Source organism: Poecilia mexicana, unplaced genomic scaffold (genome assembly GCF_051168715.1).
Source record: "Poecilia mexicana isolate PSO_F unplaced genomic scaffold, ASM5116871v1 scaffold_16, whole genome shotgun sequence".
NCBI lineage: Eukaryota > Metazoa > Chordata > Actinopteri > Cyprinodontiformes > Poeciliidae > Poecilia > Poecilia mexicana.
In genome coordinates this window covers 12,999,941-13,024,030 of record NW_028263385.1, presented here as the reverse complement: position 1 = coordinate 13,024,030, position 24,090 = coordinate 12,999,941, and the positions used below count along the sequence as shown (strand labels likewise).

Genomic DNA, 24,090 nt, shown 5'->3' with positions numbered 1-24,090 from the left:
TTTCAGATGAGACTTTAGTTTGAATTTCATGTCTGGAAGTGAAGTGGAGAGACAAATGTTTCTAGAATTTAGGTTTTCACAGTCAGAGATGATTTGTTCTGGTCCAGTGTGGTTTTCGAGGTTCACAGTCGACGTCTACCAGGAAACTTCAGAGCACTTTGTACTTCCTTCTGCTAAAAGGTTTTATGGAGACCTGATTTCATTTCCCAGCAGGACCTGCCCACGACGCCAAAGGTACCAAAACTTGACCCGACCTCGACCCCGCTGATAATCCGTGAGCCCAGAGAGAAGTGAGAGGCACCAGAATAATAATCCAGATTACTAAAGAAACCTGGGCTGGTCGTCTCCATGCTACGCTGCTCTGATGCAGTAATTCATGCCAAAGTTTCAAATAAAAATGAAATTTTTATTTAAACATTTTTAGTAAATGTAATTTTTTTGAGAGCAGCAGCAACATTAACAGATAAAAACACTTTAAATAATTTAATCTGTGTTCAATTTTGAGTTGAGTTTATGAAATAATCTAATCTAAATTTATTGAGTTGCACCTGTTAATAAGCAATAAATCATTGATAAATCAAAATTAACTCAATAATTTACACTTGCATGATTTGTCATTTTTCTCTTTTTCTACTGAAAACTGGTTGATAAAAAGTCTTCAGTCTGGTGCCTTGGACTCAATTATCCCTTTTACTGAATGACTATTTTGTTTAAAGACATTTAATAATTAATTTTCTTTGTTGTTTTGTTTATTTATTTAAAACATCTTCCAGTTCCAGCGTTAAATATTGATTAGAATTTAAATTTTATTGATCTTTGAGAATGTGCTTCTGCTTTATTATTACGCCTTTACCATTACATGACTTAAAAATGGTCTCAAAACAACAATATTATCGCTTATCGCAATAACTTCTGGGACAGTTTATCGCCCAGCTAAGCTTGATGCCATGACAGGACTGTGTTTTAGCTGCATTATGTCGCCGATTATCTCTTGTTTCTTCTAATCCAGCAAACAGAACCAGATGTAGGAATAAATGCGCTGCAGCTCTTAAAGGTGGGCGTTTTATTACTGACTCACACTGTGATCAACAAAGATGCTGCAACACCTCAAATTTCCTTAAATGAGAGCTTATCCCCCGGAGGAAAAGACTGAATGAACATTAAAGAAACAGACAAATGACGCTTTTTGTCCTTGCAACATAACGGCTGCTGGAGGAAATGTAGCTGGTCACGGCGGACTATTTTTAGCCTAACCACCTAACCAAACGTCGTCTCAGCTAACCCGAAAGTGAAGGTGGAGACCCCACCAAAAAGGCCAACAGACAAAATGAGTCAAACACCGACTGCTGCTGCAGGCGCTGGACATCAAGGACACCACCGGGACCCATTTTACTGAGCCACAACCACCAGATTTACATTCTTTGCCCCATTTCAGCTCCTAAAAATCCTCTTTCGACAACGTTCGACTGCTCTGAATAAAAAATATTAAGCTTTTTGCACAGCAACTTACTGTTGTTTTGGGAAAAAGTACGTCGTGAAGCCAGCTGTGCTTAAAAACACTCTATAAACGCTCAGAAAAGTTAGGAAAAGCTGCATTTATGACCAAACTGGTCAAATATGTTCAAAAGGAAGGTGAGGTCAGAAATGCACCAATCCGATATTAATATCTGTATCGTCCCGATGTTGAAAATGTTCTAGATTGAGTATCGATGACATCCATAACAGCAGATCTATTCAAAGTCATCAAAATAAAATGTAATTCACCACATTTAAATCTGTGTTTAAAAAAGTAAGTTTAGCTATACTTTGTCCTCTGAGCGACATTGTGTTTATTTCACATTATATTTAGAATTCATACTTTCACTTCCTGAACCATTTAAAGGTTTATTGCAGTTTGACATGTTTGACCAGGCTAGTCAATGTTTAGAACATTTTGTTTTTGTCAGTTTCAGTTTCTTTATTATTTATTTTACTTTGGCTGTTTTACTGCTAAATGCACCGACTGAACAAGTTAAGGTTGTTTTTCCATGTTTGACCAAGAAAGTGAAGCTACTGGTGTATTTCAGTGTACTGTACTGGTGCAGAGTTATCAAATGAAAATGTAATTCAGTAATTCAACAATGTTTTTCTGTATCGTATCGTATCAGCTGATAATAAACCTCAGATATTGGTAATGAAAAAGCGGATTGGTGCATCCCTACATGAGATATATGAACGGACACGTCCAATACAGAGTCATGCCTTGTGAAAGCTTATTCTGCATGACTATATATGTATGCAAATTAATAAGTAAGGGAGGTCAGACCTTTCTGTAGTCGGGTCGGAGGAGTTCACGGGATATTTGAGCTCGATGATCGTCCCGTCTTTGTCCTGAAGGATGCCGTTCTCTGCAGTGTAATAATCCACCAGCTCCGACAGGGTGGCGAACTTCTCCCCTCCGTACAGGTCGTAGTAGTCTCCTGTGTTTTGGATGCGGATGTGGGTGACCTGTTCACTCACCCTGAAGAAAGAAAACCAGTCAAAAAACTAAACGCCTAAAGGAAAGGAAAGTGAGAAAGTTTTTCCAGCTCGTCAGGGTTTAATCTGGCATTTTTCACATCAGATAAAACTGAATTGATATGTTCAAATGGTAAAAGACACTTCAAGAAATTGCAAAAACACAAAATTTGACTAAATATTTGGTCTAGTTTCTACTGCAAATATCTTAGTTCGCCTGAAATAAGACAAAACTAACTTACAAGTAGATATTCAGCAAAATATGGGAGATTGCTTTAAGTGAATAATTCCATGATATTGATTAAAAAGCAATAGTTCTACTGGAAGATTATTTCACTTTTAAAAATACATTTACCCATAACACAAATTATATTTATAAGATCCAGTTAATTCTAATTCATCATCTAGTTACAGTCAGAGTTATCAATTTTATTGATCTGTAATACAAATTGGTAAAAATGTGTTTCAGGATTCCAAATCAGCTGCGTTTTTTACACTAACTTTGCGGAAATCATTGGTTTAAACATTCATCAGGTTTTCCTCTTTAAAATGCAAAGTGTGCACATGTTTCTATGTGTGGCTATTTATTTCACCTCAAATTCTCCTCAACATGCAAAAAAGTCCCAAATAATGAAACCAACGTTATTACTGAATGACCAAGTTTACTCCTGGAGCCTCTAGGAAACCTCCAACAACTTTTCTGTGGCGAAATGTGTCTGAAGCAGCGAAAGGCGCATTAATGAATCACCTGTTAGAGGGGAAAGCTCTACAACAGAGGATAATTTTACAATCAGTGAAACCCGGCTGAGTCTAAAGGGCAAAGGCTTCACGACGTCTGACATGCGGACAGCAGATTTATCAGCAATAGTTTCCCCTTTTAGAAACCTGCATCGCGAAGAATTTTATTTTTAGCCTTTCTCCGTCACATGACGTCCACACATTCATTAAATATCTCCACCTTTATTGTATTCAGCGACGTTTAAAGTCTACAGAGGAAATTAGGAAGTACATAAAGCAGCTGCGAGCGTAAAATCAGGATCCACAGGAGAGCGGCGGAGCTCAGTAAGCCCAGTTAGTACCTGACGGACAGGGAGAAATCGCCCACATTTTTCTTGCTGGGTCGAGCCAGAAAGCTGCCATGGATGCCTCGAGACTTCAGGATCTCCTCGGCCTGCAGACCAGTGATGTCTCTGTGGAACCACCTGCATCACATGCAGTGAGAGACAGAAAGCAAAAAAAAAGGAGCATTTGTCTCCGATAAGAATGAAGAGGTTTAAACAACCATGACTCTCAGCACCATTATACCACAAGACAGAGATTAAATAACAGACCCACAAGAACGGCTTGGTCGCTTTCTGAACATGAGCTACAATAACTAAAACTAAGTATAAAACCAATGCTCTGATCAGATTAGGTTACTATAATCACATTTTGAGTTTTGCTATTTTGCTCTTCATTCAGCATCGACTCCAACAGAAACATCCTCGTTGTAGAGAAAATGTTTTATTCTTTCTAACTCTGAATCAGAAATACTTTTGATTATGAAACATTTTCAACATGCAAATTACATCAGCAGCTTCACTGAATTATGTTAAGAAAGATGAAGTTACGGCAATTCACTAGACCTCCCATCTAACATCCGTAACCCAGAAATCTGGCACGAAAGCTGAGCTGAGAAACATGAAAATGCAGCATAAAAATATGTTGTTTTTAAATCAAAAACTTAAAGTGTTTGTGGCTGTGGTGTGAATGAGCCACAAATAAAAAGAAAACCAACCCGGTCGCTCAATTAATTTTGGGTCAGGTAGGATTTTAACCAGCTACCGTTTGCCGGTTTTCCTCATTTTTGAAAGAGATAATGATTCCTGAGATATTTTTCTTTTAACTTAATGCATCATATAAGCCAGCTTTATTCTGCGTTTAACAGCAACATTAAAGCACAGATTACACAATTTAAACTTTAAAATTGTCTTTTACACAGAAACAAGAGATTCAAAGAACTCAAATCTTGAGGATACACAGATTTTAAACTTTAAAGCCTCCTTTTCGTCTAAAGCAGAGTGTTTCGCACACAAGGCTTGAGAAATCACATGATAGAGGAACAGAGCAGAGTCGGTGAACGTCTGGCGAAAGACGAGAAGGAGGAATGGAAACAGAGAAGTTGTCATCAAGAGACAAAAAGAGACACGACCAGAGATGACTAACGGAGCGTTACAGAGTCCGGCGCAGGCTTTGACTCACCGAACCATGTCGTCTCCTCACTTTTTCTGGGACGAGAGAGAACAAGAGTCACTTGTACCTGTGCCACACGTGCAAACTCAAAAGCACAAGCCTTTTCTCTTTCCTTTTAGATCCTTAATCTCACAAAAACAGAGTAAAGACTAACTTTTTAGCTACTTCCTCTCTCCTTGTGCACTTTAATACGAGTTCTCCCTTTCTTGCACATCTACTGTCGCAGACGCTAACCAGACGACTTACACGTACGTCTTTCCACCTAACATCAAAACTGTCGCATCTATCTCTCGCTTTATTGCATCACATTCAAAAAACACTAATAAATGTTCCTCCTCTCAGCACCTTCCTGCAGTCTGACCTCTTCCTACCTCGACCCAGCGCCAACCAGAAGCAGGTAAACACTTACTCTTCTCAGCTGCTCCTGAAAACAACTGTCACTCGCCGGGACGTTCACACAGTATACGTCTGTCTCTTCCCCCTTCTGCGTCGTTCGCTCTCTTCCTTCCTTTTTACGTCTCCTTTCACAAAATAGTGAAAGCAACACAGGAACAAAAATAGCTGACAGGCCGGAATTCCTCCAGCAGATAGAGACGCAGCTTTTTTCTCTTCTTCTTCTCGCTCTTGTCTCTCGTTTCTTAATGACGACCACAACAAGACCTGATCGAATCTGAGAGCAGAGAAGGTTTCGGCTCCATCACTGGAGTTTCCTGTGCAGATCCATTCACTGGTGGATCCACCAGCTACTCCATCGTGCTTCACAGTTCAATAGTGAAAAAACTCTGACGTTTTCGTGTCTCAACCTTCCCACCTGTCTGCCACTGCTGCCGTTTATCCTTTACTTCCAGGTGTGTATGACTGTGTGTGCATGTAACACACAAAGGTCAGAGTCACTTCCTCATTTGCGATCTGACCCCCCCCGTGCAAAGCGCGCCTGTGTGGGTGTGTTTGAGCTGCCAAAGTATTTGCAGGGGTAAACATTTCATCAAAATTTGTCATTTTGTAAAGGATAATAGAAAAGGCTTCCTCGTAAAGCATCACAAACAAACAGTCTGCGTTTAATCCACTAATAGTTTCCATCCACATCCACGTTCAACCAGTTCCTCTGAGCCAACTTTAAAACTTTCAGAGTGACGAATTGCGGAGGAATACACATAAAGCACGGAGCGCTCCTCCCTGCCCCCAACGCGCGCTAGCACATTTTAGCACACATGCAGCCCTGCAGGTGTCGTCGTGGTTAACGCCGGCTGCTTGCATTTTATTCCTCTCATTTCACTGTGGCGCTCTGCAACAGTTATAAAACTGCTTTGACTTTTTGTCCCTCCTCCAGACACACACACACACACACACACACACGTGCAGCGCTCATTCTGGTTGAGTTGTCGCAGCCGCAGAGTGACAACAACAATGTTTCCCCCGATTGTTTGGTCAATGCTCTGAGCGTTGCTCAGAGCACATGAAGCTGCAGCAGAGCACCAGATTGTTGCCGCTTGCAGGAGTTTGATGCAGGTTTGCTTCTAATGCTCACACTGATTACACAACTTCTTCCGCGCATGAAGCCGTTCAGTTATGTTCCTCTTTAGTGTATTAGCTGGTTAAAACCCGTCAACGATCCTTATCTGAGCACGTCTAGCATCAAACATGCACGTAACCATTTGACTATTTACTGGTAATGATGTGCGAAAAGATTTAAAAGTTTTATCAAACTCCATAGTCTGACTTTTATCATCTATAAATTCAACCAGAAATGTTTGGACATCAGTAGGGGGAAAAAATACCTAATTAATAGATTTTTTTTCATCGGAGTTACAATAGTTTGTAATAAGCAAATATTTTCAATGAAATAAACGTAACTGAGGGACTTCAGCAGTTTTACAGGGTTATTATAAATGTTTCTATTTACTTTATTTTAATCACTTTACTTTCTAAAGTCACATTTTCAGAAATCCTCAGTTCTTTAAAACCTATTTTAAAATACAAAAATTCACTATAAATATATGGAAAATATTTTATGAGCATTTTAAGTTTAAAAACCAGAAACAGCAAGGAAGGAAGGAAGGAAGGAAGGAAGGAAGGAAGGAAGGAAGGAAGGAAGGAATAAGGGTGAAGAAGGAAGGAATAAGGGTGAGGAAGGAGAGATGAAAAGAAAAAATGACAAGCAAAGAAGGAAGGAAGGAAGGAAGGAAGGAAGGAAAGAAGGAAGGAAGGAAGGAAGGAAGGAAGGAAGGAAGGAAGGAAGGAAGGAAGGAAGGAAGGAAGGAAGGAAGGAAGGAAGGAAGGAAGGAAGGAAGGAATAAGGGTGAAGAAGGAAGGAATAAGGGTGAGGAAGGAGAGATGAAAAGAAAAAATGACAAGCAAGGAAGGAAGGAAGGAAGGAAGGAAGGAATAAGAGGAAGGAGAGTTCGGAGGGAAAAAGGACATAATGAAGGAATTTGTTGTGAGGTTCTCAATCTCTCAGATGAAAAAGTTTCTCTCCGATGTTAAACAGAGAACCAAAGGAGACGTCCTAGAGAAGGAAAGAAGGAAGGAAGGATGGATACGAGGAAGAACGGCAGAAAGAAACTTAAAAACACAAAGAAAGAAGGAACAAAAAATCTAGAAAATATCTGAAAAATCGACTTTAGTTTACATTTTATTGCTTTCTGAGTCTGACCCAAAGTGAAACAATTTCACATCAATTTCTCAGAGATTTTTTATCATCATCTTTGATCAAATGTAAAGCTGTTTGACCGTCAACGTATCGGTGTGATTTCATGTTTTAGATCCGTTTATCTTTTACTTTAAAACCAAAAGCTCAAAACAAAATGAGTAAATTTAAAAAAGCAAACTAAAAGTTCAGTGGTTTCACGTTTTTTCTCGTCTAATGAAATAACTTTTTACCAGCGTTCAATCAATAAGTCACATTTCTGAGACAATTTCCCAACAAACCACCAGATTCAACAACAGAAAAAAAAGAAAAGCAGCAAAGTGGAAAAAAAGTGAAAGCAGGAGAAAAAAATTACAGCATCTTGTTGGAAATAAAAACAAAGGCATCGGGTAAAACGTAAAACACTCACCCACAAGACATTGCTGCTCCTGTTGGGATCTGCGCAGCGTTGGGTTTGTCCCAATCAGGAAGTGACGGCTGGAAATCAAGGTTTGAGTGAAAACGGTCATGGATTTTTCCATTCACAGTTTATTTCCCCTCTTCTTCCTTTCTCCATTTTCTGGTGACTGATCAACAAGCAGCCCGACTCCAGCCAACAAGTCTTCCTACGATAAGCTATCAAAGCCGCGCCGCCCTTCCCACCCTGTAATTTACTATAATTCTTCCTAATTATTTCACTATCTGCAGGAGGAAAATGTGTCTTTTCCTGCCCGCTTCGCCCCTGACCCTCCGCTCACAACCGGCTCCACGAGGAAGAGCGGTCCGGCTTTTATCACCACCCTGGATCTACATTTGCCTCCATGTAAATTTTGCCCCATCTTTCGAGGCCTGCATGCAAACGATAAGAGAGCTCCTCACGCTCAGCGTTCAAATAAAAGAACATAATATCATTATCAGATAGACGAGACAGGACGTCAAATTGTAGGAAATAATTGACCAAAAAGAAGATTTGAAAAGCCAGTTCACACAAACTGCTGATTTACTGACATTTTTTTAAAATAGACTGAAAGAGAATAGTACATATTTGTGAAGAAAAGTGAAAAAAGTGTTGAGTGCATTTGCATTTTTTATTCTGGTACATCTAATTAAAATCTTGTGCAAATGAAGCGATTAATTGTATTAACTGTGATGAGTCGATTATTAAACTAAAAGTCAACTAATTTAGTAATCAAATTGTTAATTGGGCTGCACAGTGGTGCAGTTGGTAGAGCTGTTGACTTGCAGCAACAAGGTTCTGGGTTCGATTCCTGGCCCCGGTCTTTCTGCATGGAGTTTGCATGTTCTCCCTGTGCATGCCTGGGTTTTCTCCGGGTACTCCGGTTTCCTCCCACAGTCCAAAAACATGACTGTCTGGTTAATTGGTTTCTCTAAATTGTCCCTAGGCGTGAGTGCATGGTTGTGTGTCTCTGTGTTGCCCTGCGACAGACTGGCAACCTGTCCAGGGTGTACCCCGCCTCTTGCCCAGAACATTAGCTGGAGATACACACCAGCAACCCTCCCAACCCCACTGAGGGACAAGAGTGTAAAGAAAATGGATGGATGAATTGTTAACTGGAGTATACAGACTCTAAAAAAAAAGGTAATTTTCTGAAATAACACATTCAGAGCTGTAATTAAATATTTTGTACAAGAATATTTACATTTTTCATTTAAGATAAAAAAAAACTATCAGAACTCAAGTAGTAACTGATTACTCCAATTATAACTCAGTAAAATCAATACTGATTATAAGACAAACAGAAAAAAGTATTTTTTGGGGCTGCAGATTCGTCCTTTGCTACACATGATCAAACCCAGCTGATCTTTGAAGGCCTCAGAGGTTTGTTAGAGAACATTGGTGAACAAAAAGCATCACGAAGACCAAAGAACACCGCAGACAGGTCAGGGATGAAACATAAACAAGAGAGCTGCTCAGCTACAAATATACCCAAACACCCAAACTGGCAGGCTAAGCATCAACCAGAAAAGCAAACAAAAGGAGAGAATCTGTTGACGGGGCAACCAGTTGTTGTTCCCTTCACAAGTCTGACCTTTAAAGAAGAGCGTCAAAAAGGAAGCCATCGGTTAGGTGCAGCCATAAATAGTCCAGCAAGCCTCTAGAAGACGATGACACTAAAGTTAAACCTTTAGGCCTTCGCTCAAAATGCTGTCAGGAGAGAAACTGCTACTCAGGCCATCCTCACTGTGAGACACGGTGGTGGCAGCATCCTCCTGTGGAGATGTCACGATTATCATATCTCCCAATACTGTTAATTATTGATAAGTTTTTTGTTTTAAATGTCAAATATGACCAAACTGTTTATGTTTCCTTTCCTGTTTTATCCATAGTTTTCACTCCACGCTGTTTATTTTTATTTTTAAGCAGTTATGAGACAGTGATGAAACCTTTAACTCCTAATCCGCAAGTTACTCCAGAGATTGTTACTAGGTAACCACAAGTGACTCTACAAGTTGTTGCTAGGTAACCAAAGAACGACTGATTTAGTTGGTGCCACTCACTGAATTCAAAGTCAGAAATACTTTATTGATCCCAAAGGAAAATTAAATGTTGTAATTCATGTTAATTCAAATCCTTCAAAGAGTTGTTGTAGATAGTGGTGGATGTTGGCAGAAAAGATATCTTGTAATATAGTGAATTCAAAAAAGCCTCTGACTAAAGACACTGTTTCCCCAAGACAGTCTCATGAAGAGGATGGTCAGGGTTTATATATATATATATATATATATATATATATATATATATATATATATATATATATATATATATATGCTTTTCCTCTGACCACACCTGGTTAGGGCTCGAAGACGGCGGTAGTTAGCTTAGAAACTAACCCATACCCCCTCCCTCCTGACGTGTTGATCAAATTAGCGACTTTGCCTGGATTCACACCACATGATTTATATCACTGTCATAAACAGTGTTTCCCCTCACACTGGAGCAACAAGAAAACGCACAAAAGACGAGATGCTAACATACATAATGCTAGGCTACATGACGGTGCTGCATTGTCTCCATGGTTACTAATGATTATAAGCGTACCTTCTACATAATGCGATTTTTGATGTCTTCCTAATCATACTTACTTGTAATGTAAGTTTAAAAACGTTAGTTTTCTTACCTTCTAAAAAGTGTTTGCCGCAAATCTGCAATTTCACCGCTGCTATCCATCGCCGCCATCTTTTTTCATTAAAAGTTATAAAGTAAAATGAAAAATTTGGTTCGCATTCTTGTCCGTTTATGCAACCGACCGCGCAGCACGCTATGACCATATTAAAGCGAAATCAACGGAATAGAAGCTATATTAGATTACAGATATCCGATTTTAGACTAGCTTTAAAAGAGCGCATTGGTTGTTTTAACGTCCGTCATGGCGAAGTGGGCGGAGTTCTAGAGAGCGTGACGTCACATGGAAAGGTTCATGTTGGTTAGGCTGCCAGATATATCGTCTCTTGATAATGATCACGTGCCTATCGTGATATATATTGTTATTGATTTATTGTCCAGCCATGGTGGGGATTTTTCTTCTTCAGTAGGAACAGAAGAAGTTTAAACTCTTCTGAAGTTTAAACTTCAGAGAAGTCATTCATAACACTAACTAAACCCAACCGCACTCAGACTTCTGTGTGAACAGTTTACATCCCCAAAGCCAGACCAGAAGAACACAGACGTCACACAGCAGCGCTTTGTTTATGGGAGTAATAATGGAAATTATTACACATTTGAATAAAAGATGTTTGTGGATCTATTTTAAAGTTTACTCAGCAAGGGGAGCCGACAACAAGAGGGAAGTTAATAAAAAGAAAGCACAACTAATGGCAATGACCTTTTGTGGAGAATTAAGAGCAACTTCTGTAGAGAAGTGTTTGGATTGTAGTCAGAGCCAAGAGTGGTGGGATTGTGATTTGATGCAGTAACACAGACTTTTTTCATAAGTTCATAATTATAATTTTCAGTCATTGTTTACACCCTGATTTATAGCACCTGTCTTTTCAATAACATAAAAGTCATATAAAATGAGTAATATCCATTCAAATTGAAAACCAGTTTATTTCCACATATGGAAGTGGCACAGATCAGATTTTTTAGGGTGAAAAGATCAGAATTGGGCCGTTCAGACTGCAGTGAAAATGTTGGGTATATGTCACATATGGGCAAAAGAAGGCATTTACCTGCTGTGTGAACATAACCTTTGTGTGTTAAAATGGTCCAGTTAAAGTACCATGAAGGCCTAGTAAAATTACCGCATCTGGCTTTTTATGGTGCAGAATTATGACCCATGAACTTAGGACATAAAAGTCATACGTTTATAATTATAATTTCCGGTCGTTTAGAGAATTATGAATAAGGTTGAGGCATTTTGCAATAAAAAATGGGCAGAGTTCTGTCTCTAGATGTGCAAACCTGGTAGAGACGTACAAAATACTTCCAGCTGAAGAGCAAAATACACTCAATTCTTGTGTTGCAACATATGAGAAATGATTGTGGGATATAAATATTAATTATTAAAAATAGATGCAAAACATAAAGACCTTTAGGATGATGCTCATTCTCAGTGCGGAGTCGATGCTCCACAGGTATAAATACCTGACAAGAAATGTAAAGTTTTTTCTTATAATTTGTCTCCTACAAAAGCACAAAAGTTACTTTATTTTGTAAAAAATTGAGACATTTTATCACGTACAGATTTGATTAAAGAAATGAAGGAATAGAAGGAATGAGAAACATTTGACTTTTTATTGTAGGTCATAAAAACAAACAGCGACAATAAAAACAACAAGGTTGTAACAATATTTTATAAGGTAAAACATAACAACAGACAATAAGAAAAATTAAATAAACTCAAAATCTTGTTATCTTTCCCAAAAACTGTCCAATGTACCAAAAAGCAAGTGGAGATGGTTTTATTTTATTTTATTTTTTTAGCATTTGAGCAAAAGTCTCAGTTGAGTAAATCTGTGGTTCTGTTAGGAATGTAATGGTTCTGGTTGTGGTGTGTGCACAAAGAGCTGGTCCCAGTTCAGCTCACCTGATGGGCCAGCTGGGAGGACGGAAAGGAGAGGAGGTAACAGACCTGACGCATCGGCGGCGAGGCGTTCTGCAGTAGAGACGCACGGTAACCCGCCCCGCCTGAAACACACTTACACCCATCAAACGTACCGGTACCGACTCAGAGACAACATGGCGGCTTCTAACAAAAACGCCGGGAGTTTCACAAGGTCCTACAGGTGAAAGTGACGCAGTAAAATCCCGCCGCGACCTAAAAGTTAATACAGAGAACCGGGACGCCTCAAACATGATCGGTTTAATGACACACATATATATTACACGCGCTGAAGGCTGCTGTCGGGACAGGCGCTGCCTGCATGTCAGTGCTCAGGTGATCCCAGAAGGAAAAATGCTTGAATTTAGCTTCACGTCGTTTATCTACATTTCCAGTCCTTCTATAAACTCCGGCTGCTGTCCATAGGTGCAGAGCAACGACTGACCTGACTGTGCTGTACAAGGTGGGTAAAATAAACGACATCTGCTACATGGAGGTGAGGTGAGCGTGACTAGCCTCAGTCAGTGAGCGAGATGGGAAAAAAGGTGCGATGGGATTGGTCAGCGCGGCACCTGCATTTGCTGTGAGGTCTGGGACTGGTTCTGGGCCGTGACGTCGGGCCCCCGGCTGGCCAGGCGGCTCAGGATGTTCCTCTCGGACATTTGCAGCCGCACGGCCACGGGGGGTATCCTGGCGATGGTGGCTGGCAGACGAGTGACGTCGGCCTTCATGTCGCTCAGCAGCTCCTCCAGCTGTTTGAGGACTGGAGACGAAGCAGAGCAACAGTGACGGCTTATTATCACAAATAAAACTAACAAGAACAAAATAAACAGATACATATAGGGGGTATTATCTATTTTTCATGGGCATAATGCCATTTCATAAAACAACCAAGCTACACGGCAAAAACACAAAATCTTACAAAGTATTTTGTCTAGTTTCTGTAAAAATAAGACAAAACCTATAAGTAGCTTTTCTAAACGAAACAAGAGCTTGTTTTAAGTCAGTACCTCCTTAATGTTGATGAAAAAGGACAAGCTCCACTGGCAGATTATTTCACTTATAATATGGGAAAAATATCTCGTTATAAGTGAAATAATCTGCCAAGGGAACAGGTACTTATTAGTCAATATTAAAGAATTACTGACTTGAAACAATCTCCTATATCCTGATAAAAAGTTAGTTGTAAGTTAGTTTTGTCTTATTACTAGTTACTGGTTTCTATGATTTTCTGACTTTTTATTTTTGTGTTTTTATGATATAAAGCACTTTGAACTGCCTTGTTACTGAAACATTCTAAATAAACTCGATAAAGATTTAGTATTTTTGAAGTGTTGTAAACTGCCCTGAGATTTGCTTATCAGTTATTACTATTTAAACATATTTTATCTAAACCCTGACAAGCTGGAAAACTCTCTAGAGTTTTCACTTCTCAGAAAGTTTAAATCAAAAACTAATTTCACTTATAACAAGACATTTTTCACTGTCTTAAATAAAATAACCTGCCAGTGGAACTAGAACAATTTTTTAAATCAATTTTATTAAATACTATTAGAATATATCTTGTTAAAAAGCTAATTGTGTGAGTTAATTTTGTCTTATTCAAAGTGAAGTAAGATATTTGCACAAGAAAGTAGAAACTAGGCAAAAATACTTGGTGACATTTTGGTTTTTTGTTGTCGTCATTGCTACAATGTTTCTGCAGATTTCACCAACTCAAACTTAAGGCTTTTTAAGAGCACTATGACTTAACTTTAATATCTGTATCATGACAGAAATTTACAAAATAATAATCTACAGCCAAAACGTTCTGATATGTTGTACAGCCGTGAATTGAGGTGAGACCTGGACTTGTCAGTGTTTCAGTTTCTGCTTCAGAAACTCTGACGCTGTTGTCACGCTCCATCCTTTATCGTTTTACTGCCATCAAATCTGAAAGTGCATCAGTGTTTTCTGGCATTTAAAAGGGTTCCTTTTTTAAAAAAAATATTTACAGTGAACATGATGCAAATGTATTATCATAATTTCTGCAATGCAGCCACACAGAATGGGGAAGTTGGCAATTACATCTACCCACGTTTTGTTACATGAGATCATTGTGACAACAGACACACCCTAATATTAATTTGTAACTGACCAAAATCTACGAAGCAGAGCAGGATAGTTATTTCCTTTTTTCTTTTTGCTTTGCAGCATGTAACTTACACATCTGCACACACATTTCTGTAAACAGTTTACTTGATAGAAATAAAGGTCAGTATCAAAGAGGATTCTTCTTTGCATTCTGACATTTAGGGTGACATTTGTCAGTAATGAAAATTATTATCACATGCAACCTCCTCTTCTCTCTTTTCACGCCTCTGCATTGTTGCATTTCATTAAATTAGTACCGTCTTTCACTACAGCAGAAGTCATTTTGTGTCTACCTGCAGAGCCTTTCTGGCGTCGACGGCGTGCAAATTAAGCCGTACTGAATGGACAGCTTCCTGTATCTCTGTTCAGAAGTATTTAATGAATGGAAGTGAAGATAAAAGAAACATGAAAACACAAGTTTGACACATTTAAACGACTCGTTTTTTCCAACAAGCTGATTAGATTCCTTTACAAAAAAAAAAGAATTAAATCTAAAGGTGATAAGATGTGAAGCTAGTGATTGCACACCTGTGAATTTTACCTGTAAGTTTTTTCATTTTCCCACGAATAAACACAGAAAATTAAAACAATGTCATCTGAAACAGAAATTTAAAAACATTTTCTCTCTATTTTGATACATTCAAATTCAAAATTTAAATTACTTAAGCTAGTTGAAACTGAACTGGGCAGTCTTTGCTTCACTAAAAAAAAATAAAAATACAGTTTGTTCTTTGTGAAACTAATCATATTGGTGGAAAAACACCAATATAATTATTATTTTTTATTTTATTTTATTTTTTTAGATTTTTTTCAAAATCTAAAAACTGGTTTTGATAGACTGGATTATTTTACACTTTATGATGTTTATCTGTTTTCATTGTGTGAATCACTTTGAACTGGCTTACTACTGAAATGTGCAGCACAAATAAACTTTATTGATTGATAGATTAGCTTGTGACAAGCAGCATGGGGTCTTTCTGCATTGATTTTCCATGTTTTGCATTTGTGGGACTTCTCCAGGTATTCCAGCTTCCTCCAAAAGTCCAAAAACATGATTACAAACATGTTTTGTATGTATGTAATACAATCATACATATGTATGTAATACAATTATTCATACAAAGCATGTATTACTACATAAATGTTTTGTATGTAATAATGTTTTTGCGCTTACAGGTATCGGTGTGTGTGATTGTCTTGTATGTCTGTGTTTTCTAATGATCGCTGGAGAGAAACACCAACACCTCAGCATCCTTGCGAGAACAAGCAGGTACAAATGATGGATGAAACGGAGATCTGGCTTCCAGTAAAAATAATAGTAACACATTTGATTTATAAACGCTGTACAATAATAAAGATTAAAAACGACAATAATAATAAATCAGTAAAATATTACACTTTAAAAGCGATTTTTAAAAAACCACTGTTCTAAAGAAACAACAAAGATTTTTGGATGCGTTTCTTGTTTATATTCAACACTTCTACTTTTGCTCTAATCTTGTTTACATTGTTTATTTTTAATGATCCTAATAAAACCCGAGCTTGCTTGCTTGTTTTTGGTCAGTATTGATATTTTTCACCTAATCCATACTGTGTCTTCATACATTTTTATGCCTATTTGTTCTGTTCACATTGAGATTTTCTTTACTGAAAGCCTTTTGCCTCCCCTGGAGAAAAACTGAAGCATCAAAGCAGCACCTATTTAAGGTTTTAACAAATTTATTTATCTTCACTTCTTTCTTTTCTCTTATAAATAGAATAAAATCTTTCACAGAATGATGTGAGGATATCTGAACAGGAAACACATAAGTGTTCTATGCACCCTATTCACCTTTATGCAACACTGCATTGGCAGGCTTGTTTCCAGACATGGACTCTTTGCTGAGGTGCTGATGGGACTCTGCCAGACACTCCACCTCGCTGAAGCGAGTGTTGAGGGCCATGGATGGGTGAGCCGGGTCCTCCGTCATGTTCAGGTAGGCCGCCCTGCGCAGCTGCTCCTCGATCACCAACGCCTGCTCCAGCAGCTTTAGGAGAAAACAAACCAGAAACACTCAGTGAGGCGTGACTCAAGCAGGCCTGAACTCTTTGCAGTTACTTAGAAAGTTTGTTTCACCTTGAACCTCCGGGCCAGAAACTTGTTCTTGATCTCCAGGAAGTTCCCTCTGCTCATTTCCCCTTTGAAGGGCTCGTTGATGATGGCAAACCTCACATCGTTCTGCACATCCTGCCATCGAGCGTAGCCGTGTCTGTGACATGAGAGTCAAGGGCAACGCAACAGCAACAACGCTGTAGTTTCTGGACAACCGAGAGCAAAGACATTTTATGTGACTTTTAAGGACCATCTCTGAACCCAAATAAAATGGATAACTATTACCTCCTATAAATGTTCAAATAAAACTTTTCTTAATTACATGTTTAGTATAATTATTTAAAGGGGAAGTATTACGCAAAACTCACATTTTGCACGTTTTTGTTTTTTCACTTGAGTCTCAAATACTCTTAAAAACAGCTCAAGCACTTAAAAAATATAATAATAATAATAATAATAATAATAATAATAATAATAATAATAATAATAATAATAATAATAATAATAATAAAAACAGCCAACTGTCTTTGGAAATAATGCTTTTTAGTGTCTGGAAAACAAGCCAGTTCAAAAACCTCCCGATTGTTGAGTCACACTGTACTGTTACCTAGCAACACTAGTAGAGCTCCAGCAAGTTTGGTCAGCTGGATTTACCGCTGTATTCGCTGTACAATGGCTGCTGGAAAAACAAGTGTTTCGTTGTTGATTCATCATTCAGATATCACTTCCTGCATTCTTGTTGGTTGTGCAGGAGGCTCCATTTCTGCTTTTCAAAGATGCACGGTTGTATAACTAGAATAGAATAGAATAGAATAGAATAGAATAGAATAGAATAGACTTTATTGATTGAGCATTTATTTGCAGCCATTTTCACGTGGGAGTGTTAACGTTGAGTAGGGGGGCGTGGCCAGCAGCAGCTTATTTGGATTTAAAGTGACAGAGACTTTAAAACAGTTCAGTCTGACAGGGGCTCAAAATAGGTAAAACTGACCAGACTCGAATCTCGTCATCTAAGAATGACTTTGTGCAAAAACCTTAACATGTTTTGTAAAGCCCCTATATTTCTTCTAACCTGTATATTGAAGCACAACAGGTCACCATTAAGACAAGAATTAGGTTTTTAAAATGCCAGCAATCACCCATAAAAACTGTTTTGCTAATAAATGTTTTTAAAGGATACTGTATGATCCCAGCCAACAGCCAGTAGTCATGGCGACGGTGCCAAATCTCATAAGTCTTCTTGGTGACGGTGGCGGCCCTCTCTTCATTCTGCCACAGGGAGTGAAGCTCTGGGAAGAAGGGCAGAAAGGTCAAAGAGACAGGCAGGAAACAGAAAAAAAAAGAGGAAGGAAAGTGCGTCCACCTGTGAAACCACCGTCTGCGATGTTGAACATGAACCTCTGCTTGGAGGCTTTCTTCTTCTCCTCACTGATGTTAACCGCAGATGCAGCTGTTGCTCCCTCTTTGCCGTTCTCGCCATTCTGCAGTTTTCCAGAATCGTCTGTTTTCATCCCGTCTTTCTCCTCTTTTTGCTCTACAAAGTGTAAAGAACCCATCAGTACTCTTCAGGATCAAGAGAGGCAACACATTTGGTTACAAATACAAAGAAAAACAAAACAAGAAAATATATATATTTTTTTTATTTTTGGTTGAACTGGTGTCCCCAATAATTCACATCTTTCCTGTGCAAAGGCATGAATGTTTTATTGTCCATAAAACACAAGAGTTAAGACTCCAGCTTCCACCTCGGCTGACCAGCTCAGATTTATTAGACTAGAACTATTGTAGTCGAGGTTCTGCTTGTACTTGGCAGAACTGCCAAAACAGTATTATGTCCATCTTCTCTATTTTGTCAAAAGCCTCCACACAACCACCCAGGCAATGACCCATGCAGACGGGATGACAAAAGACAATCTGAGACTATTAACCCTTAACAACAAAACACAGAACTATAGCGATGCAGAGACATAAGCTGGAATCCATCATGTCCTCCAGATTGATTGCATTTTTAATTTAAGAAACCTCTGGTATGTTTACACGAATCACATGGTTGTTGTGGGCATCGCCCACCAGTGTAGGTGTATGTCCACCAAACTTTCACAATAAAAGCTTTGAAAGTTAAGGAGAACATTCTGTGTATGTTAGTGGGACAGTAGGCAAAGTAAAATAATGTAAAATAAACAGAAATAAAGATAAAGTTAACAGCAGTGGTGAATATTTGTGTCCAAACCTTTGTTGTCCTCTGCTGGAGACGTAGTGTCCATCTTCTCATCTTTGCTGTCTTCAGCTAAAATTAACAGAAGCAGAACGAGAAGCTTAAAAAGTAAAAGAGGAAGTCACAAGAGCGACATGAGGACACAGTTACGGTGAACACTCTTGTGTTGTTGCAATTGTGCATTTCTGCTCCGAGTTTGATATATTATAAATACAAACTGTCGAGCCTGAAGTTGTTGAAATCCTCTGATTTGAATACTTTTGTTTATGAAACCTGCAGCGTGAGCTGGAGAAAGCAGGTACTTCCCGTTCATTTACATGGATCTGCTAAAATGCAGCTTTTTGAACTGAACTTGAAATAACAAATACAGTATTATTCCAGGAACAGTGTGCATTGATAAATAATGACTCAGTTCAAGTAGGGGTCAGTGTAACAGGTAAGAAGCTCCCCACACTGTTTAAGGGGAAGCTTACTGAAAAGCTGAGTTATCTCAGAAGTAATAAACATGAAAATCAAATTTTCTCCAATTTATCTAAGGGTTTGCCCAAAGCATTGATCGTGTAAATTATATAATAATTCTAATAATTGAATACCATAACATTGATCTTCATGCCACCTTGATGAAGTAAATCATGCAAAAGGAGCTGAGTAGAAGTCTGACATTTTACTTTAGCTATAAGCCATAATCATTAAAATTAACAAATGTAATTGCTTGAAATGTGTGCATGATATGTTTAATGAGTTTATGCAAGTTTTGAACTGAATTACTGGTATAATTTTCTTTATTCCTTTATTTAACCAGGTAAATCCCATTGAGATCCAGATCTCATTTTCAAGGGGGACCTGGGCTATGTGGAATAATGTCTCATATCTGTGGGTAAACAGTATTTTACTTTAAAAGACTTTCATATTTTCTAAGTTAAGTAAATGTTATAATTTGTAAATAAAATGACAGAGTAGTGTGATAAATAGTAAACATGCAAAGGTGCGGGTGGAAGTAGAAACTTATTAAAACCCATCAGCAACATCACAGTTATGATCTTTTCATATTTATGAGTAATACAGCAGGATAACTTAAGTCAGACTCTTGATTAATGCAATACATCCAATGATAAGCTTACAATATCCCCACAGGTAACAACAATAATAATGTTACTACTGATGCGGATAATGCCATAATAACAACAATAACATAATAGATTATTCTTTAAACACAAGTTTGAACTGATTTTTTACATCCTGACCTTTTGACCTGTCCTCCTCGGAGTCCATCCTGCTGTCTGAACCGTCGCTCTTGTTGTTAGCAGAGGCCTCTTTCTCGGCTGCAGCCTTGCTCTTCTCTTCTTTCTCTTTGCTCGTGTTCTCACCATCTTTCTCCTTCCCTTCATCGCCTTCGTCTTTCACCCTCCTCTCTGCTCCCAGCTCGTCTTTCTTTTCAGAGGCAGGGGATTTTTCTGATTCATCTGGGATTTCAATAATCTGGTTGAAAATAAAAAACAGATAAAATTATTGCTATGTCAACTAAACTGCTGATTTGAGTACAAAATAATTCATACCTCAGGGTCGTCTCCCTTTTTAGTCACTTTGCTTTCTTCTCCTTCTTTTTTAATCTCATCTTTGTCCTCTGATTTAGATAAATCCTCTGGAAATCAGAAAATAAGTCAACACATCATGTATTTTAAATATTTAACAATAAACAGAATCATTCATATTAAGCTTTATTATGACTACTGCCACAAGAGGGCGCCAGCTCTTTGAGATAAAACCATCTTTCAGTGAAAAAGGTATAAATTTAATTAAGGCTTTATGAAATGCTAAAACTAAGGGAAATGACACTTATTACAGATGTGTTAGAACAAAATAAGCTGAGTGTAAAACATATTTACTGCAGAAACAGAGAAGTAAATCTCATAAAAACAAGCAGGCAGTGTGTGTTTACCTGGGATGGGAGTGTTGGGCTGTGTGTCTGCAGGCGTCCCAGTGGACGGGGTTTTCGGGTCTTCACCTGCAGCCAAAGCTGCCGCTCTTTTATTTTCCTCCAGCTCTGCCATCCAGGGCATCGACCACTGACCGTTCACATGTTCAAACTCCTGAACCTGTTCAGCCAGAACCACAAGTCAGCCAGGGAGTCTGTCTCTCCTTTAAGCCGCAGACAGCCTGGCCTGGAGGCGCGATCGTATCTGTGTGAAGCATACTTTTTTCCTTATAAGTGACATCACCCCGATGCGAGTGAGCACGTGCTGCCTCGACAGACCCTCACGTGGGACACCATCTGCGAAGGTTTCTGCTCCATCGGCTCCCGGCTCACAAAGATGTCGCATAAACAGAGACACATAAGCCCTGGAGGAGGTCAAAGTGTAAACAGCAGTGAAGACTAGAAGCAGATGCAGATTTCTGCATTATTCAGATTCATATATTCTCTAATATGGTTATTTTGCAAGTGCTGATTAGGATTTTTCATTTTAAATACTAATGGTAGTTATCCACCCCTTTAATCGCCGCTATGTTACAGCCGATTCATCACAGCGTAGTCTGTCATCAGTGCTAAGGCTGGTTAGCATAACCACCAGTGTCGGCAGATAAACAGTTTTCCTGTAAGGGTAAGTTGTTGCTCCACCATGAGAACATTGAGCAGGAAGTACACACACTTGGTTGACAGCACTAAGGCCCTCCTCCTGGCTGTGATTGGTTGTTTTGATCAGGACCAGTGCGTTTTAGCAGACCGCACTGGGAGAAGAAAGAAGAGCTCATTTTTTATAATAAACTGCTAATTTAGGCAGCGTTCACACTGAAGCATGAAGTGACAATTCTGATTTTTTTCGACGTAATGCGACCTGTATCTGATCTTTTTATGACAATCTGAACAACACAAGTCAGATTCTTTTCAAATGCGACTCTTGGATATCTGACACGTATTCATTCTTCTCAAATGTGACCTGAATCCTAACGACCAGGCCTGAACTCAACATTCATTGACACTCGATAAACGTCATTATTCTGCGCCCTGATAGTCGCAAGCGGGAAGAAAAACAACCATGGAGGATAATAACGAGGATTAAGTTGTTGAAGTTCTGACTCCGGTCAGACAACAACTTAAAAATTGTAAGCTACGCTCCACCGTTAGTATCCATGTTTACTTCCACAAACACTGAGCACTTCTTCTTCTACTTTCTTATGGCGGTTGGCGAAACTGACCACGTGACGTTATTGCGCCATCTACTGTGCATGCAGGACACTTTCAGTTCACACTGAATGTCACATACAAGTTGCATCGACCATGGCAAAAAATAAAAAATAAAAAATCTGAATTGGGTCACTTCAGAATGCAGTGTGAATGCAGACATAGTGACAGTTATTTTAACAAATATGGATGAACCATATTTTTATGAAAGTTACAAACTGCAGGTCTAAGTTTTATGATTGTTTTCAGAGCCTGAACAGAACCAAAGAAACTTACTTAAATTCCTTCTCAGATTTCCCTCGCAGGTCCCGGACCAGCCACTGGTTGGTGAAGGCATCCTGAGGAGGCATCCCATAACGCATCACTGCATTCAGGAACGCTTTCCTCTGCCGTGCGTTGAAGCCCAGCACCTGACAGGCAATTAAAGAGGTCAAAATAAAATAAAAATTGTAAATTCAACTCACAATATAAGTCAGTACGTGACATTGGGTTCACAAGGTTCAAGATTTTGTTTTTTAAAATAACTAAGAATGGCTTTTTTGTTATTTTCACAAAACAGTATAAGTTTCACTAATCATAAACTGTGTTTTTAATAAACTGTAATCCTGGTGAAATGATCCAGTCCAAGTTTGAATTCCCTACGGCGATCCTGCAAAATAACAGTAATGTTGCTGTTTTTCCTACCATTGAGAAAAGTATTACAGATTATTTACTGTTTAAAGATATATCTGTTTAGTGTAGATTTTCCCATTTAAGTATTTTCAAAATTTTGAAAACCTCTCAACATTTTTACTAAAGGTGTGAAATAAAATTTCAGCATCATTAGGCAGTTCTGATATACTTCAATGGTTCCTTATAGTTCTGAAATCACATAATTGTGTGGCACAGCATCACTATCTGCTTTGCAAGAGACACAAAAGTGTTCACAACTCACATTAAACCCCATGACAGTTGCATGTATAAAAAAAATTAAGAGACCACGTAAAATTATCAGTTTCTCTGGTTTTACTCTCTATAGTTATATGTTTGAGTAAAATGAACTTTGTTCTTTTATTCTATGAACTACTGACAGCATGTCTCTGAAGTTACAAGCAAAAATTTAGTATTTATAACAAAAACAATGCAGAGCTTTCAGACGTCAAATAATGCAAAGAAAACGAGTTCATATTCATTTAGAAACAACAATGCTGATGTTTTGACTCAGGAAGAGCTCAGAAATCAGTATTTGGTGGAAAAACCAGGAGGTTTTCAATGGGGTTCAGAGCAGTGGGCTGTATATAAAAAAATTAAATAAATTACATTAATAATAAATAAATGTAAAATAAAAACTAATTAAATATTTTTAAAAATTAAAAAGAAAGTTTTTAAAAACTAATGGATTTTAAAAATACATTAAAATATTAAATAAATAAATAAACACTGCACTTATTTTAACCCTTATCGATCATGATGATAGCGGTGTTTTCTCTTTCCACTGACTGACATGTAAGCCTTCTGGAGGTAAAAGTTAATTAAATAAAATCATATAACTTTTCAGATCTCTTTTTCCCCTTTCATTAGAGTTCAGAGTGAACTTACCTCAATGTTGCCCCCCACCCTGGCCAGCAAAGGAGGCAGAGGCTTGTCTCTGTCGTTCCTCAAGCCTTTGCGGTTCGGTCTGCGGGCGTTAGCTACCGAGGGGAGAACACAGTTAGCGTCTTTGAAATGAACGACCGATTTCAAGGAACACGCAGACAAATGAAGCGATGTAAATAATGAACATGAGCACTTTCATCAACCTACAGTGTCTCTGTGAAGACGCTCCACTTACGGCTCTGTGCTGATCCTGACGAAGCTGTCCCTTTTCAAATTTCCTCCAACCTTTACTTTAACTGCTCCTTACCCTAAAGACGGTTGATTATTTCATAGTATCTACAACTGATTCCAGTTTTGGGTTAAGTTTTATTTAAGAACACTGAGGTAGCCTTAATCAATTCAAAATCACATTCAGTACAAATAAGAACACTAACAATCACATAAAGTGCATCAATTAAATCAATCCAAAAGACTCAT

The 24,090-nt window shown here is 38.4% G+C and overlaps 2 protein-coding genes across 7 annotated transcripts in view; both read right to left on the bottom strand.

Annotated features, from left to right (window-relative positions):
- The window catches only part of ptpn6 (protein tyrosine phosphatase non-receptor type 6), a 30,367-nt gene extending 22,395 nt beyond the window's left edge, over positions 1-7,972 (bottom strand). The window contains exons 1-4 of one of the 3 annotated variants that reach the window (XM_014969920.2): positions 5,138-5,586; positions 4,738-4,763; positions 3,576-3,698; positions 2,306-2,500 (exon numbers count right to left, since the gene is read on the bottom strand). In XM_014969920.2, coding sequence (XP_014825406.2) covers positions 2,306-2,500; positions 3,576-3,698; positions 4,738-4,745 — 326 coding nt within the window. In that variant the 5' untranslated portion in view covers positions 4,746-4,763; positions 5,138-5,586. Of the gene's footprint in view, positions 1-2,305; positions 2,501-3,575; positions 3,699-4,737; positions 4,764-5,099; positions 5,118-5,137; positions 5,587-7,784 lie in introns of those variants that run through there. The other 2 variants (XM_088013701.1, XM_014969919.2) reach the window with 2 other exon arrangements.
- A 4,124-nt stretch (positions 7,973-12,096) lies between these two features.
- The window catches only part of chd4b (chromodomain helicase DNA binding protein 4b), a 30,403-nt gene continuing 18,409 nt past the window's right edge, over positions 12,097-24,090 (bottom strand). For all 4 annotated transcript variants that reach the window (XM_088013566.1, XM_088013567.1, XM_088013565.1 and 1 more), the window contains exons 29-40: positions 23,617-23,708; positions 22,315-22,448; positions 21,053-21,197; positions 20,797-20,953; positions 20,414-20,499; positions 20,102-20,336; positions 18,873-18,929; positions 18,006-18,176; positions 17,823-17,931; positions 16,667-16,799; positions 16,382-16,577; positions 12,097-13,180 (exon numbers count right to left, since the gene is read on the bottom strand). In XM_088013566.1, the coding sequence (XP_087869692.1) occupies positions 12,978-13,180; positions 16,382-16,577; positions 16,667-16,799; positions 17,823-17,931; positions 18,006-18,176; positions 18,873-18,929; positions 20,102-20,336; positions 20,414-20,499; positions 20,797-20,953; positions 21,053-21,197; positions 22,315-22,448; positions 23,617-23,708 (1,718 nt within the window). In that variant the 3' untranslated portion in view covers positions 12,097-12,977. The remainder of the gene's footprint in view (positions 13,181-16,381; positions 16,578-16,666; positions 16,800-17,822; positions 17,932-18,005; positions 18,177-18,872; positions 18,930-20,101; positions 20,337-20,413; positions 20,500-20,796; positions 20,954-21,052; positions 21,198-22,314; positions 22,449-23,616; positions 23,709-24,090) is intronic.